This window comes from Manis pentadactyla, chromosome 6 (genome assembly GCF_030020395.1).
Source record: "Manis pentadactyla isolate mManPen7 chromosome 6, mManPen7.hap1, whole genome shotgun sequence".
Taxonomy (NCBI): domain Eukaryota; kingdom Metazoa; phylum Chordata; class Mammalia; order Pholidota; family Manidae; genus Manis; species Manis pentadactyla.
The window spans coordinates 7724506-7740932 of record NC_080024.1 but is presented as its reverse complement, the minus strand read 5'-3'; the positions used below and the strand labels follow the sequence as shown (position 1 = coordinate 7740932).

The following is a 16427-nucleotide window of genomic DNA, read 5'->3' as shown; positions in this document are numbered from 1 at the left end:
TCCAGGTCCTGAGAGGCACAGATCATGCAAACATCAGGAACCAACAGCCGTCCACAGGATGCCCCAGAGATGGGACAAAACAGGCTCCACACTGAGCCTCCTCTGTGAGCAGGAAGGGTGGTTCAAAGCTCTTCGCATTTCCCTAATACCCCACCCCCTAGCCCACCGTTTGGCCTCTGGCTGGCCCTGTCTGTAAGTCGTGCCAACATCCTAAAGCCTGGGGACCTGCACACTTCTGGAAATGGGCATTTGGCCCAGTGGGCTGTGTTGTGATGACAGATTGGAGGCTTGTCCACACACTGGATGATACATTTTTTTGCAAGCAGTCACCTATCTTTAATCTCTTTGGGGTTCTATTTGAGGGCCTAATCCAGTGCTCAGGGACATACCTCAGTCAGCTGGGGCTGCCAGCTGGCTCCTTCGAGGGAGCTGCGCCAGGCCTCTGCCCCTGGTTTGGAGATGGCTGTTCTCATGCCCACAGACTCTTACAGGCTCTTCTCCTGGCCCTGTCTGTGCCCAAAGTTCCTCCTCTAAAAAGGACACCAGTCAGATTGGATTGGGGTCCGCCTAATGACCTCATCTAAACTTTATTACCTCTTTAAAGGCCCAGTCTCCAAACACAGTCACACTCTGAGGTACTGGGGGTGAGGACTTCAACCCATGAACTTGGAGGGAATACAATTCAGACCATTAACAGATGCCCAGAGAAGATGGACACTTGGGCAGAGAGATTATGGTTTGACTTATGGCCTCTCAAGGCTTCTGTGCACCAGGGCCCCATTAGGTCACTGCGCAGCCACCAACCAGTCCTCTGAAGGGCCTGGGGTAACCCACCCCTTCTCCCTGGGCCCTCAGGCCATCCTGTACTGGCCCTGAGTCCTCTCACAGCAGCTGGCAGGCCAAGCCTGAGGGTGGAATGGGGTCAGAGTGGACCCTGCGATGGGGACAAACTAGAAAAGGCATCTGCCCAGAGGGGTGTGTGTGTGTGTGTGTGTGTGTGTGTGTGGTGCAGGGACGGCTGAAGCACTCTTTTATTTTGGAGATAGAGGTGGGAGGGATGGTCTCTCAGTTCAGTTGCCTTCCCACTCTGGAGTGGGTGTTTGGTGACCCCTGGAATCCTATTTGCATACAGGGCTCCAGCTTCTGAGACTTTAAGAAGGAACTTATTTTAACTTGCAAATTTGTTCTAATACTTGAAGTAATATTTACATATTGTTGAAAGGGCAAATGGATTGTATAAGTTTAAAAATGCACAAAAGCTTGAAAGAAAAATGTTGCCCACAATCCCCCAGGGCCAGAAGCCTGACACTGGCTATTCATTTTTTATTTGACAATGTTGAGGAGGAAAAATTTTTCTCCTCCATTCTCACTGGTCTAAGAATCAAATTGATATGAGACAGATGAACAGGAAAAAATCAAATTAAACTACATACAGGGACCCCACATACACAAGAGGCTCAAAGACAAAAAGGTAAAACGAGGTACGTATGCCACCCTGTGCTGAGAAGCAGGGTGAGGGCCCGGTGGGGCACTAAAGAGCAGATGTTTGTAATCAGATGTTTGCTTTGCCTACATCTGTACCCTACAGATGGGTCATTTGGATAAAATTTATCTCCGATAATAATCCTTGTTTTGGGAGAAACCCTCACTTAGATTGTTCTAGGTAGTTAAGGGAGGGGCTGTAAGTCCGGGGAGAGGAAATCCTGAGACAAAATACCTCTAAAAACCGAAATCAGTCAAAGGCAGAAATAAAGTTTAAAACCCGTTTATTGCTTACAAACTGCAGTCTGGCCAATCTTTGTCTCCTGCCCCAGCAGCAGCGAAACAGGCCCTCCCCTCCCCTCTCGGGTACAGATAAGCCCTCCATGCCCAGGTAATTACCCATTGATATGGAGATGAACTTCTCTCCACCCCTGAGGAATGCTGCAAATGCACTAAGGCCATACTTCTCTCCACCCCTGAGCTCCTGTTGATATGCAGATGTACTAAAGTGGCAGGCGAGATATTCTGGATAAATTACAATTTTACCCACAGGGGTGAAAGTTTCTTTGGAGTGCGTAGGGTCTCCACTGCCTTCAGCTCACAACTGTCCACGTGACGAAGCGGCGCATCTTGGGGTGACCTGACCTTGGCTCCTACAACAGTATCTCGTGATTCTGCGCTTTTAACTCCAGGATTTTCTCTTAATGTAAGTAATACGTGTTACTGTAAAAAAATAAGAAAATAGTTTGCCAAAAGAAAACAATTTTTTTATCTAACTTTTTTTTATTAAGGTATCATTGATATACACTCTTATGAAGGTTTCACAAGGAAAACAATGTGGTTACTACATTCACCCTTATTATCGAGTCCCCCCCACACCCCATTGCAGTCACTGCCCATCAGTGTAGTCAGATGCCAGAGTCCTTGCTTGTCTAAAAGAAAACGATTTTAAGTCACTTATAATCCCCCTACCTAAAGCTACCTTGTGCTTTTCTTATGTCCATTTGAATATTTTCTCCTGTTTGTTAGTTATTTAAATCCTTTGGTGAACCGTCTGTTCTTGCCTATTTGCATATGGGGCAGTTCAGTATTTAAGGTGTCTAATCAATCTGTTCAGGAACTTTACATAGTATAAATATTAACCCTTTGTGATAGTTGTAATATGTTTTTTCCCTGTTTGTGGTTTGCTGTTAAATCTTTCAGTGTTTTTTTCCTATTTTTCCCCTTTGGAAGGTCTTTGCTGGCTTTTATGTTTAGAAAATACTTCTTCCCCAAGTCAAGTCTTGTCTTTTAGTTTAGTTATGACCTCTCTCTTTCTTTCTTTGCATTTACCGCTTTAAAATCTGGGAGTGAAAGTAAGAAACTAACCCATTGTTTTCCCAAATACTGAGCCAGTCGTCCCTACCCCCTTTCATAACTCAGCCCTCCACTCCCCCTGCTCTTCATGTCCCTAAGGGCAGTCTCTGCTCAGAGCCAACCTCAAGAAGAAAACACAGCCCCACCCCACCGGGCTGGGGCCCTGCAGTCCCCAGGGCTGCCAGCATCCTCACAAAAGCACCAGCAAACCAGGTGGGGTTTATGCTGTTGTGGAGAAGGTGAGGAGTTTACCTGGGAGATCGCAACGCAAACAACTTAAAAATTCCCCATAGGTATGTCCGATCTCCGGAGCCTCACCTGCTCCACCCCCAGGGAGACCTTTCCTCCCTTCCCAGCGCAGGCAGCCTTGCTGCTCACCTCTAATCCACATTCCTGGCATTCACCTGGGAGCGTTCAGACCCCTCATCCCTCTCTCCCACAGAACCCTGAGGCCACGCGGCTCTTTCCAGACAATGCCAACAGGATCCACCTCCTCAGCATGGCAGCGCGTCCTTTGTCACTTGAGAATGCCTTTGGGTCTCGCCTCCCACCCCATGGGGCTTATTAACCTACTTCTTCCAAGCAAATCCAGTGGATATTCAGGCAGCATTCCCATATCATTTGTTAAAGAAGCCCCAGGTTGCCCCACCTCCTTAGTGTCTTGGGTGGGCAGGAAGCAGGGGTTCTGGGAAGATACCAAATCTGAAGCCTCCCACAGAGCACGGATATTCAGAGAGGGGCCCTGGGAGCCAGAGCTTGGACCAAGCTCCCCACCCCAACCCTGACCGAGGAGTGGCCTGCCAAAGACTCAGGCCCCCAAGGCGGTCTCAGTAGCAGGCAGGGCCCTTGCACAGCTCCATCCTCAACGTGGATGGGGCAGCAGAGCCCTGGAAAGTCCGCAGGCCCACATTCCCAGGAGCAGCCATGGAAGGCCGGGGGTGGCCACCCCAGGAGGCAGCAGCTGGAGCAGTCAGTGACCATGGGGAACAGCAGGTGAAGAACGCAGGTGGCGGCATCAGGGACTCTGCGGTGGAGGGAGGAACACTGAGGTGTGCCCCAAATGCAATCACACAGGTTTGTGGAAGCAAAGTTCGACCTGCTCTAAAGGGGCACCAGTTCTCTGATGTTGGTTGGCAGGACCATGCAGGGGGTCAAGCCGTGGGTTTATGGGACTGGGAGCTGGCCTGGCTCACATTCCAGATCTTCCACGGCTGAGCTGCAGTTTCCTCATCTGCAGGTGGGGATAACACTATTCACGGGTGGTGCTGCTGGGAGGACTAAGTAGCGCAGTGCCCGAGTGAGTGCTCAGAGCGAAGGCTCAGTAACCAGCCACCATCAGCTGCTCTGCTAGCTTCCTGGGGCTGCCATAAAAACCACCACAAACTGGTGCCTTACAACAGAAGGTTATCCTTTCTCAGTTCCAGAGGCCAGAAATCCAAAATCAAGGGGTCTGCAGGGCCAGGCTCTGGAGGAAAGTCCTTCTCTCTTCCAGCTTCTGGTGGTTCAGGCCTTCCTGGACGTGGATCACACCCATCAATGCCTCTACCTTCACTTGGCTGTCTTCCCTGAGTCTGTATCTTCTCCCTTCTCCCTCTCCCTTATTGTCATTTGTACCCACGGGATTTTATTTATGGAGGTGACTGAGTGATGACAAGGAGAGGTCAATGCAGTTGAAGGAGGAATTTAGCATTTACATTTCCCGGAGAGATGGGACCCGCCCACTACATGGGGCCATGTGGGAGGCATCCAAGTGGTCCAGAGGCAGAAGGCCGGAGCAAGGGGACGGCGCAGGGCAGAGCCCTCGCTGGAGTGTATGCTAGAAAGGCAAGGCAGAGCAAACAGCTTAGGATTGGCTGGTTTGAATAGTTCTGATGGCCTTTGGGCTGTCGGAGTGGGGGCGTCTCTAGGAGCCTGGTACCTATCCCCAAGTTCCTTAGGCTTGGGGCAGGAGGGTTAAATAAGATGGGTACAGGATCAGCCTTGGAGCAGCCCGTCTGCACAGGAGAGTTCCAGGCAAGCTGATTGGCCCAAGAGAGGGCAATGTTCTGGTCAATAGTTTGGCCCAGTGATTAATGAATGCCAAATAGTCATTCAGAATCTAAGAAAAACACAGAACAAGTCTCCTCTCTTATGAAGACACTGGCCCACCTTAATTCCAGATGGTCTCAAGACTCTTAATTTAATTATGTCTGCAAAGACCCTTTTTCCAAATAAGGTCACATTCACAGGTTCCAGGGACATGGACATATCTTTTGCGGGGACACAGTTCAACCTACTACAGATGCCAATTGCCTGGATTAGCTTATAGTTCTCTGTCATTAGTGTACAGTCTGGGGGAACAATGACAGCTGCTTTTCTGGATGATGGCCCTGCAGGGCTCCTAAGGTCGGGGCAGCTTTAGCTGAGAGCCAGAGCCGGGGAGGAACCCAAGGGAGCGGGTGGGAGGGGCCCTGAGGGGGTGCCTTCCGGACCCTTCTCCCGGCTCGAGGTACAGGGGTGGAACTGAAAGTCCAACCCTCTGATCACACAAGTTCCTCCAGTGACCAGTCCCCATCCAGAAGCTGTCTAGTCACTTTACTAGCATAAACTCAGGTAAGGCCAAAAGGGGCTCATTCAGAATATCAAGACTTCCTACCAGGAAATTCCAAAGGTTGTAGGAGCTCTGCGCCAGGACAAAAAGCAAAAAGTTCATGACACCCCAGATAAGGACTATTATTATCCTCATTTTACAGACAGAGGAACTGAGGCACTGAGATGTAAAGTAACTTGCCTTAGGCTGCAGAGCTAGTTACAGCAATAGGAGGATTTGAATGCAGGCAGCCCAGCTCCAGAGGCCACACAACCACAGCAACAATTGCTTTGTTGCGTGGGACTCTGGGGAGTCATGGAGTGTGGCTCCCTCAAAAGGGAACCGAGTGTTGTGCCCTTCAGAGGGCAAGGCACACACCTCCCTACTAGGGAAAGAGTGTAATCAGATTTAGTGGTGTGCTGGCAAAACACCAATTCACTGGAAAAAAAATAAAGCCCTGATTTGTGGCCGCTTTCCCTGGTGTAAACAGTCCCACCATGGCTGACTTCAAGCCACCACCCTGACATCACTGATCACAGAGTCGGGAAGAGACAGTTGACCGGGGCAAGCCGATGCGGCACCCACAGACTGCCGGGCGGGTCTGGGGGGCCCTCTGGGCACCCCCGGAGGTCTGAGGTTGGGGGGAGGCAGCTGCTTCTGGGCCCAAGTCCAACAGCAACACAGGCAGAAGCTGCCTCCTGTCATGCGACACTAACCCTGCTCAAGGCTGAGAGGGCAGTTTGGCCTCTTCTGCCCTGGCTCGTTCATCAAACTCTACACATAGCTCCCTACACTGCACCCTGAGGCCGCAGCCCCTGTCCTGACAAGGACATTGGAACGCCCCTGCCCCTGACCTCAGCCTGCACCTGTCCAGTCCCCACCGCCAGCCCTGGTTAAGTTCACTGTCCTGGACCCTGGAGACCTGCCACTCTCTGTAGCTCAGCCATGCGATTCACCTACTTATCCAGCCTCTGTGTGTGTGTGTGAGTATGTGAGAATGTGTTAAGTGTGTGTGTGTGTGTGTGTGTGTGTGTGTGTGTGTGCACGTGCTGAGATAACAAGCTTCCCACAACTCAGTCCACCATACATGGCTCAGGGTGATTTTTCTTTTTAGTGTTATTTCCTTATTTCCTTTTGCATATAGGTATTTTCCAACTTTGTTACAATGATGAGGCATTTGCTTATTTCCTGCCACATTTTACCCAATAAAGACTTTCTTTCCCATGTCCATAATTCCCACACGGTGGACTTGGTCTGGGTTTCCCACCCAGCATCCATTTCACCCTATTTTTGTTACAACACCCCAATTTCCTTTGGGGACCCACTTCACTACCACTTGCAGACCTTATGTTTCCGTGGGACTGACCCCATGGGCCCTCCAGATCTGACCAACCAGGATGTGGTCCCCAGGCTGCAGCAGTGGCTTGATTGAAGGGCACAGTGGCCCGTGAGACGCAGGCCTGAGGCCTTCCGTAACTACAGAGGACCAGGCTCTTTGTGCTGGCCCCAAGCAGCTAGCTAGCCGCCTGCACACGGAGGGAATTCTCCCAAAAACCTAGGCATCAATGATAAAGGAGAACCACTAGAGGGAGTGGGGAAAGACTGAGCCCCTGCCATGTGGAAACTTGCCCTTAGACTATACAGGTTTCTGTGAACCAATAAATTCCTCTATTTTTAAGGAATAAAAATAAAGGAAATTTAAGCCCATTTGAGTTAGGCTTCCATTACTTCCAGCTGAGAGTATTGGCAAATACCCACAGTGTGCATAAAATACTGTACCCTGCTTTTTAGAGTAACGTTATATAACAAGCATTTTTCCCATGTGTCTGTGTAGGCTTTATACAGCTGCATTTTATTCCACAAACTGGGTTTATCCTAAAATAAGGATATTTATGTATTTAATAGGAGAGTCATTGTCCCTAGGAGATAGGAGTGGAAAAGAAATCAAAGACAATTTGATTTGAAGCCCTTTGACATGAAGCCCTCTTTATATTATCCTGTCTTCCCTTGGCACAGAATTTTAAGGCACGTGTAACTTAACACTGGTAAGTGTCAAGTGCAGCATGTATAATCAAAAACCCACTTCCAAATAGGAGGTGAGGGAGGACAAGGAATTTGGCTGCGGTGCTGGTGAGGAGGGCCTGAGGGTTGCAGTGGGCCACAGGCAGTCCATGAGGTGACATCAGGAACTTCCCAACTAGAAGCAGGGGCCAGTGTGGAGGATGGGGAGTTCTGGAGTCTGACAGACGGCATTTAACTCTCTGTGTATTGAGTTTCTCTAAGTCTAAGTTTCCTCACCTAAAAGTGGAGCAATAACACTGGCCCAGTGCCAGGCATATAGGCACTCAATACAATATGCTTGATTGTTTAGGGCAGGAAAATATTCCAGCAAATACCGAGCACCTACCTGACAGTGATCTCATAACTGTTAGAAATGGATGAGAATTAAGTTTAGCTGCATGTAACAGAAAACTCAAAATAACAATAGTTTGGACATATCTGTGATTGTTTTCCCTCACATAAAGGAATTCTGGAGGATTGTCAGGTAGCTGGTACAGTGGCTGCAACCATGGAACCCAGATTCCTTCTATCTTCGTGCTCTACCATCTTAGTGTGTGCCTTCCAACCTCATGGTTACCTCATGGATCACTAGGGCTGCTGGTGCTCCAGCCTTTATATTCCTGATAGCACAATGATATAAAGGGGAAAGAGCAAAAAGTTATTCTGTCCTATGAAGGATCCTTTCTGAAATTCAACTCAGTACTTTCTGCTTACATCTCATGGGCCAGAAGATCTTGCCTAGCGGTATGGGAGGTTGGGAAATGTATTATTTTGACTAAACACATAGCTACCCTGAATAAAATTGAAGTTCTGATACTAAGGAAGGTCTACTAGGATGAGCAACTAGCAGTCTTCTCCATGATTCCTTCACAAGGTACAAGGATGTACCCATTGGTCCCTTCTACCCTAACAAACTTGGGATTGCCCTGTGGCCTCTGAGATGGTAGTGGAGTACTCATGGGGAGAAGAAATACTTAGTGAGCGTTGAGCCTGGTGGTTGAGAGAAGTGATACCGGCTGTTACCTACTGATGTGATGGGATCATGGTAGGCCTCTGTCTGCATTTGCCAGTATCCTTACCATTTCGGTGATTCAATATTTTTAATATCCTCCCTGGGTATGAAATAGTGCTGGGAGCTTAAGCTCTGCAGCCAGACATGGTTCAAATCCAAGACTCACTGCTTACTGATAGTGTGACTTTGAGTAAGTCACTTATTTCCTCTGAGACTCAGCCTCCCCATGTGTAAAATGGGTGTAATAATAGATAGCGCCCAACCTAGAGATGATAGGGGAGTTGAAAGGATTAGATGCTTAGCTCCCTCTCCTATCCAAGACAAGCAGTCACTAAACGTTAGCTGATAACCCCAAGGGAAGTGCAGACACAACAGACTGGAACTTTCCACTCCTTCTTAAAGAGGAGCATAAGCACAAGAAGGTTTATCTGGGTCTACACTTTTCCAAAGAACACTCAGGGGTTGTTCTCTTTCGTGTTCTCTGCTCTCCCGGCCCAGCTGAGCCGGGAGAAGATGGAGATGGCCTAGTTTGTGTCACCAGGGTTAGCCCCTGTCTTTGTCCATTTGGGCTGCAGCTTCAGTGTCTGGTGAGAACCCTCTTCCAGGTTCATAGCCATCTTCTCACTGCATCGTCACATGGAGAAGGGGCGAGGGGAGCTCTGTGGGGTCTCTTTTAGAAGGGTGCTGATCCCATTCAGGAGGGCTCCACCCTCATGACCTAATCGCCTCTCAGAGGCCCCACATCAAAATACTATTCCATTGGGGATTCGATTTCAGCATTTGAATTTGGGCTCACAGACATTCAGTCTATAGCATTCCACTCCTGACCTTTCTTCTTCTCACATGCAAAATACATTTATTCTATCCCAACAGCCACCAAGATTGTAACTTGGTCCAGCATCAACTCAAGAGTCCAAAGTCCAAAATCACATCTATATCCCATCTAAATCATAAAGAGTGAAACTCCAGTGTGATTCGTCCTGTGGTAGAATTCCTTCTAGCTGTAAACCTGTGAAATCCAACAAGAAACCAAACAAGCTTCCAAAAGTACAACAGTGGAGCAGGCATAAGACAGACATTCCCTTCCAAAGGGGAGAAATGGGAAAGAAGAGAGGAGTGACAGGTCCCAGGCAGGTCCCAAACCTAACAGGACAAATAACATTAAACCTTGAGGCTTGAGACTAATCCTTTTTGGCTCCCTGTTTGGCCTTCCAGGCCCACTGGGGTGGCAGTGTCACCCCACAGCCAGGCAGCCCCGCAGCCGCTCTCCCGGGCTGCAGTCCCGAGCCTGTGCTCTGCTGGGCAGCCCCACGCTCGGAGGTCTAGGTAGATGCAGCCATGCCCCTGAGCCCAGCATGCTCGACGCTGGCAGAGACGCACTGAGCAGGCACGCCCAAAGTTTGTGCTGCACCCTTTCAAGGGGCAGCTACCATGACCACACTGAGTCCTGCAGCGCCTGCTGAACTGCACCTGTGGCAGCCGAGAAGCATCGTGCAAGAGTGCAGATGCAGAGCCTGGGACGTGAGGCAGTGCCAGGCGGCTGGGCCCAGTCCCATGCTGTCAGACTCCCCTTTGGAACTGCTCTGCGCTCCCCTGTACTCTGCACTCTGCGCCTGTGAAGGGAGCGACAGCCCCCATGACATCTAATGTTTGCTTGGCCACATCCTTAGTGCTCTCTTCCAAACACATTTTCTCATTCTTTGCAATAAGAACAAGCTGAGAATGTTCCAAATCCTTTAGGTTCTAGTTCCTTTAGCTTAACAATTCCATCTTTAAGTCATTTTTCTCCTCTTACATATTAGCACATGTGACAGACAGAAGATGACAAGCCACATCTTCAATACTTTGCTTAAAAATTGCTTCAGCTAAATATCTGATTTCATCGCTTGCCAGTTCTACCTTCCTGAAAATGCTAGAACGCTAACCCAGTCCAGCCAAGTTCTTTGCCACTTTATAACAAGGCTGGCCTTTTCTGCAGTTTCCAATAACCTGTTCCTCATTGCCACCTGCGACCTCACCAGACGGTCTTTCACCAGGCAGGTTCCCACTAGTGTTCTGCTCGCCATTACCTAGGGATTCTCCGAGAAGACTAAGGCTTTCTCTACAGCTTTCCTCTTTTCTTTCTGAGCTCTCACCAGAATTGCCCTGGAAGGCCGGTCCATGGCAATACAGACCTTTTCAGGCACCCACCTCAGACGCCTGCAGCCTCTGCCTCGCGCTCGGCTCCGAAGCTGCTTCCTCCTTCCCAGGGACGTCACCTCTGCAGCCCCGCATCTCAGCACAGAATCCTGCCTTAGTTCAGGCTGCTGTAACAGAATACTGTCGACTGGGGGACTTACAAACAACAGCAATTGATTTCTCACAGTTCTGGAGGCTGTAAGGCCCAAATCAAGGCACGGGAAAGTTCAGTGGCTGTGTCACAGCCATCGTCTCTCCCTGCTTTTCACGTGGAGGAGGGAGCCAGGGAACTCTGTGGGGTCCCTTTTATAAGGGCACTGATCCTATTCATGAGGGCTCCACCCCCATGACCTAACACTGCCCAAGGCACCGCCTGCAAACACCATCACACTGAGGATTAGCTTCAGCATGAATTTTGGGCTGGGACACAAACAGTCTACAATGCCCACAACCAAAGATGGTCAAGACTAGGGGCTGCCCAGGCACTTAGACTTCACTTATTTGTACCACCACTGCTGGGAAACTGACTTGACATAAGGACTGGCCAAACTGGGGTCCTGAGCCACCAATGTGGATAGAGGTACTGGGAATGTTCCCTTATAACACCTTTTGTAAATCAACACCTGCATCCCATGATTCCTTTTGGTCAAGCGCACCACGCATGTATCCACGTCTCCACCCTTTTCCAAGCCGTTTGCTTTTCTCTCTTTACGCACCTGCAAACTCAGCAAAGAGTTGATTCATGTACTCAGCCCATGAAAGCAGACATTCTAAAGGCTCAAGAACCTTGCTCTGCAGGCGTCTGTTACATCACCAGCTGCCTCCAGCCCCCTGTGACCTCATCACCTGGACAACTCAGCCCAGTGAGGCCATGGTCACTTCCTCGACCAGCACAAGTGACAGAGGGCCTAGATGACCACCAAGCCCTTGGGAGAGGCCAGAGCTGCCAGCTTCCCCACACATGGCAACAATAGGTCTATGGACAGCCCAACAGTGGGATCCCAAAGTCAGGTCCCCCTCCCTGAAGCGGTCCCAGCAGCTAGTGGTACCGCAGCTGAACAGCAGGATGTAGATCAAGACTCCATGAAGCCAGCCACCTCTGAGGCCACATCAGCGTCTGAGGACAAGGACAAACCTGAAGCAGCTACCGGGCACAGCCAGGAGCCCAAGGAGGCCACCGCCCTGCTTGCCCAGCCAGCCCCAAATGTCCTGAAAACATCCATGAGCCCCCAGAACCCAGTGTGGGATGAACAGGTGCAAGATTTCGTGATGACTCAGAGTCCTCAGGGTTTCCAGCCTGACTCCCTGGGGAAGGAGGAGGCACCACAAACAGCGGGTATCTCAGACGAGGAGCAGGAATTAGAACCAACCACCCCAAGTGCTAAGGTACAGTCTCCCAAAACTGCGGAGGCTCAGCCTGCTGTGAGCTCTGCAGACTCCAGTGGACAGCCTGACGCTCAGGCCACAAGCACCGTTGGAACTGTTAAGGAGAAACCTGAGGGTCCAGAGGCCTTGAACCCTGACCCTGATGTTTTGCCAGAAGCCAAGTCCACGGTAGCGACTGAGGGGGATCTGGTGGGCCACTCTGGAGACCTGCAGGCTGCGCCGTTCTCTCCCTCCCCTGGAGGCAGTGCCCCACCCTCGCCTGGTCCCCACCCAGTGGCCAGGGAGAAGAGGCCCCTGGACTCCAGCCTATATGAGGCCAGCAAGCAGGACAGCTCCGTGTGCTCCAGGACCAGTGTGCTGGGTGGGGGTGAGGACTCGGCCTGCTCCCTGGCGGACATCCTGGTGTGGTCTGAGACCACCATGGGCCTGGCCGCAGGCTTCCTGGCCTCTGCCTGCAGCTCTGTGACAGACCTGCTGCACAGCACAAGGCCCAGCCTGCACTCCGTCTCCAGCATCCTAGGGAACACCACCACGACCTTCTCTTCCAGCCTGGCATCTGGGACAAGCTTGGTCCTGCGCTCAGTCACCCACGTGCTGGAGATGGTGGGGCAGATGACGATGGAAGGCTTCCGCTCAGCCGTGTGCTACCTCGCCAGCCACCTGGCCCCACGCGGGGCCCATGCCGGCTCCAGCTGTGACTAGTCCCTCACAGAGAACATCAGTGGCCTCCAAGACCCCTCATGCCCCTCTCCCTGCCCACCCCTGCCCTGGTCAGCTCTCCCTAGACCAGGTAATAAATCACCGGCAAGCGTTTTCCAAGTGCCAGCTTTATCCCTAGTCCCTGCAGTGGAGACAGGCTGGAAGGATGGGAGGGGGCTTGGGTGTTGTGGAAACAGAAAAGTGTCCCCTGAGGGCTTCTCGCCATGTCCCAGTCAGGGACTGGGGATCAAGGTTCAGAAAGCAGAGCCTGGGCAGGACTGGGGGGCCGGGTGTGGGGGCTGATCCTGGCAGGACCTCCAATCAGATAAGTGCACTCCTGAGGAAGTGGTAACTGACCCTTGCCCAGGGCCTACTCGCCTAGCAGACTCCAGCCACCCTGCGGGGGTTCTCTGAGAGTGGAGCTGAGAGCACAGCACCAGACCAATGTGAGTTCAAACCACAGCACCACTGTTGACCCTGGGCCAGTCACTTCACCCTCCGAACCTCCGACACTCATCTGTAGAATGGATAACAAGCCCACATGAAGAAGGTGTTGGTGAGACATAACGGAAACAATGCAGGTCCTAACACATGGCGTCTGGCACTCAATGAGCCCACGATTTTCAGCTGCCATTATTATTAATTCCAGCCGGCTGGGGACATGGTGGAAACAGGGATCTAGATAGGGTGACCAACCATCCTGGTTTGCCTAGGACCAGCCTGGATGTGGCACTTCCAGATTCAAAACCAGGAAAACCCCAGACAAACCAGGACAAGTTGGTCATCCTAGACCCGGGTGTCTTTACACGGTTTTTACTCTTGCCTGTGATTCTGTCCACCTTGCAAAGGGAGCTGCCTGCTTTGGAAAGCCACGAGCCCACCCTCTGGCAGGACACAGCGCCACACCAGTCGTGTGACTTGGTGAGCGAAGCTCCAGCTGGCCATCAGCTGGACTCCCGCCCCTGGCCGGGGGCCTCCCACAGGCCCCAGCCCGCACACACCCCTCCTGCGCCCTGCCCGTGGATTTGTTCATTCTTCCTTCCCTCCTTCACAGCAGTCTCCAAATAGGAGATTTTGGCTGAAACCAGCCCACTGATGGCTTTGTTTGCCCTATACAATGTTTCTCAAATTGTAAATTAATTGCTAAGATTTAAAAACCAGGAGATTTTTTTTTTTTTAATAATTATTTTTTATTGAAGGGTAGTTGACACACAGTATTACATTACATGAGTTTCAAGTGTACAACACAGTGGTAGAACATTTATATACATAATTCTAGGTTCCAGCTATCACCCTACCAGGCTGTTACAATATCTTGACTATATTCCTTATGCTATACATTACATCCCGGTTACTAATTTATTTTACCATTGGAAGTCTGTCCTTTTTTTTTTTTTTTTTTTTTTTTTTTTTTTTGTGAGGGCATCTCTCATATTTATTGATCAAATGGTTGTTAACGACAATAAAATTCTGTATAGGGGAGTCAATGCTCAATGCACAATCATTATTCCACCCCAAGCCTAATTTTTGTCAGTCTCCAATCTTCTGAGGCATAACAAACAAGTTTTTACATGTAGAACAAATTCTTACATAATGAATAAGTTACATAGTGAACAGTACAAGGGCAGTCATCACAGAAACTTTCAGTTTTGCTCATGCATTATGAACTATAAACAGTCAGTTCAAATATGAATACTCATTTGGTTTTTATACTTGATTTATATGTGGATACCACATTTCTCTCTTTATTATTATTATTTTTAATAAAATGCTGAAGTGGTAGGTAGATACAAGATAAAGGTAGAAAACATAGTTTAGTGTTGTAAGAGAGCAAATGTAGATGATCAGGTGTGTGCCTGTAGACTATGTGTTAATCCAAGCTAGACCAGGGCAATAAAACATCCACGTATGCAGAAGATTTCTCTCAGAACGGGGGGGTGAGGTTCTAAGCCTCACCTCTGTTGATCCCCAATTTCTCACCTGATGGCCCCCCTGCGACTGTGCCTGTCTTAGGTTGTTCCTCCCTTGAGGAATCTTACCCGTCTCTGGCTAACCAGTCATCTTCCGGGGCCATACAGGGAAATGTGAAGTTGGTAAGTGAGAGGGAAGCCTTATTGTTTGAAAAGGTTAGCTTTTTACTTCTTTGCATATTTATGCCCTGTGGCTTCTATGCCCAGCATTTGTCTTGAGGTATCTTTACCACTTGGAGGACTTATGATACTCGGTAAATTTGATATGAGGCACGAATTCTATTTAAGGGTTGTAATTAGGAAGGAAGAAGAAAAGCTATAGAAGTAGCAGGCGGAAGAAAACATGGGAAGATTGATTATTTCTTTGGCATATCTTCTTGTAGAGTAACTTCAGCATGTATAGGTTTTAAGCTACTACTTAAATTGCGCACACACATTAACATAATAGGAGTACAGTTACATAACCAAAGCATATCTGTAATTACCAGCCATCTGCAGTGAAACCAAGAAAACCAGTTAGGCACCTTAGGCATTTGTGAAAACTTATCTATGATATGGTGGATATTGTCCAAATGAACTTGAACAGTCTGAGAGAAATCAGACAAATTAAAACAACCCATTCCTGGGGACTGTTCACATGCCATATGTTCTTTTAACAATAAATAGTTTGTAGTTGTAAGACTTTGGAGCGCTACAATTTGCACTTCTCCAAATTCTTGGTTGAGTTCCAACAGTATAGATCCAGTCCAATTTTGTTGTTTTACTGTATGCACAGGCCAGCTTAGATATCTCCTTCCTCATTCCCATGGCAGGTCCAGGAACTGGTGGGATGAGTGCATCTACAGCTGTAGCAGTGCGTGGATCTTTGTTGGGGTTTTTTGATAATAAACCAGGAGATTTTATATTTAAGAAAATGGATTTCTGCTTCTCTTGAAAAACCTAGGGGCTTTATTATTTTTTTTCAGGACAACTGGTAACTAAGCTGCCCACTTTAGAGGGACCTACCTGGCTTGCATTAGTGACTGATGTCATCTGCCTGGCCCCCAGAGGCCCACCTTCACCACCCCTACCCTGCAGATGGCTCATGTGAGGAAGTACAGGCCCCAAGGGGATGCACCAGGTGTGTCTGATCCCTTCCCTTGAGGAGCTGCCACTTCTGTAGGTGAGACGCGAACTGTCCCCTGTAGTGTAAGCAAAGAATTCAGAGAAAGGAGATTGCCAGTTCAGATCCCAATAATCAGGGCCTCCCAGAGAAGTTACTGAGTCAGACCTAAAAAGAAAGGGAGATGGAGTCCCCCTGACAGAGGCAATAAGAACAAAGGGCTGAGGCCCGTGTGCTGGGGGCTTGGTTGGGGAGGGCAGGCGAGCAGCTCAGGCTGACTGGGGCCTGGACCAGAGAACGGGAGATAAAGCTGTCAGGGAGGACACCAGACGCCTTCAACAAATGTTTTTTGAACTAGGTAAGTGCCATTACATGCCAGGCACCGCTAGATACTGAAATTGCAAAGGTGAATGAAAGATCAAAACAGACAGAGACCAAACTCAGACCAGATTAGGTGATGAGATGGGCTGGCTAAACCATCGCCGAACGTGTACACGATTAGACGCAGGGCTCAGCCTGGGCCTCAGGCTCTCCGTCTGTCTTTCCGGCCCTGCCCCTTCCTCTGGCTCCATTCTCTGCTGGCTCAGCTACCTTCCTGGAAAGAAAGGCCCT

General features: G+C 49.6%; 1 protein-coding gene across 1 annotated transcript; it reads left to right on the top strand.

Moving 5' to 3' along the window:
- Positions 1–11570: 11570 nt before the first annotated feature.
- Positions 11571–13025, top strand: TEX44 (testis expressed 44). The gene has a single exon (XM_036911321.2). The coding sequence runs from the start codon at positions 11571–11573 to the stop codon at positions 12744–12746; it is 1176 nt and encodes a 391-aa protein (XP_036767216.2). The 3' UTR covers positions 12747–13025.
- Positions 13026–16427: the final 3402 nt, after the last annotated feature.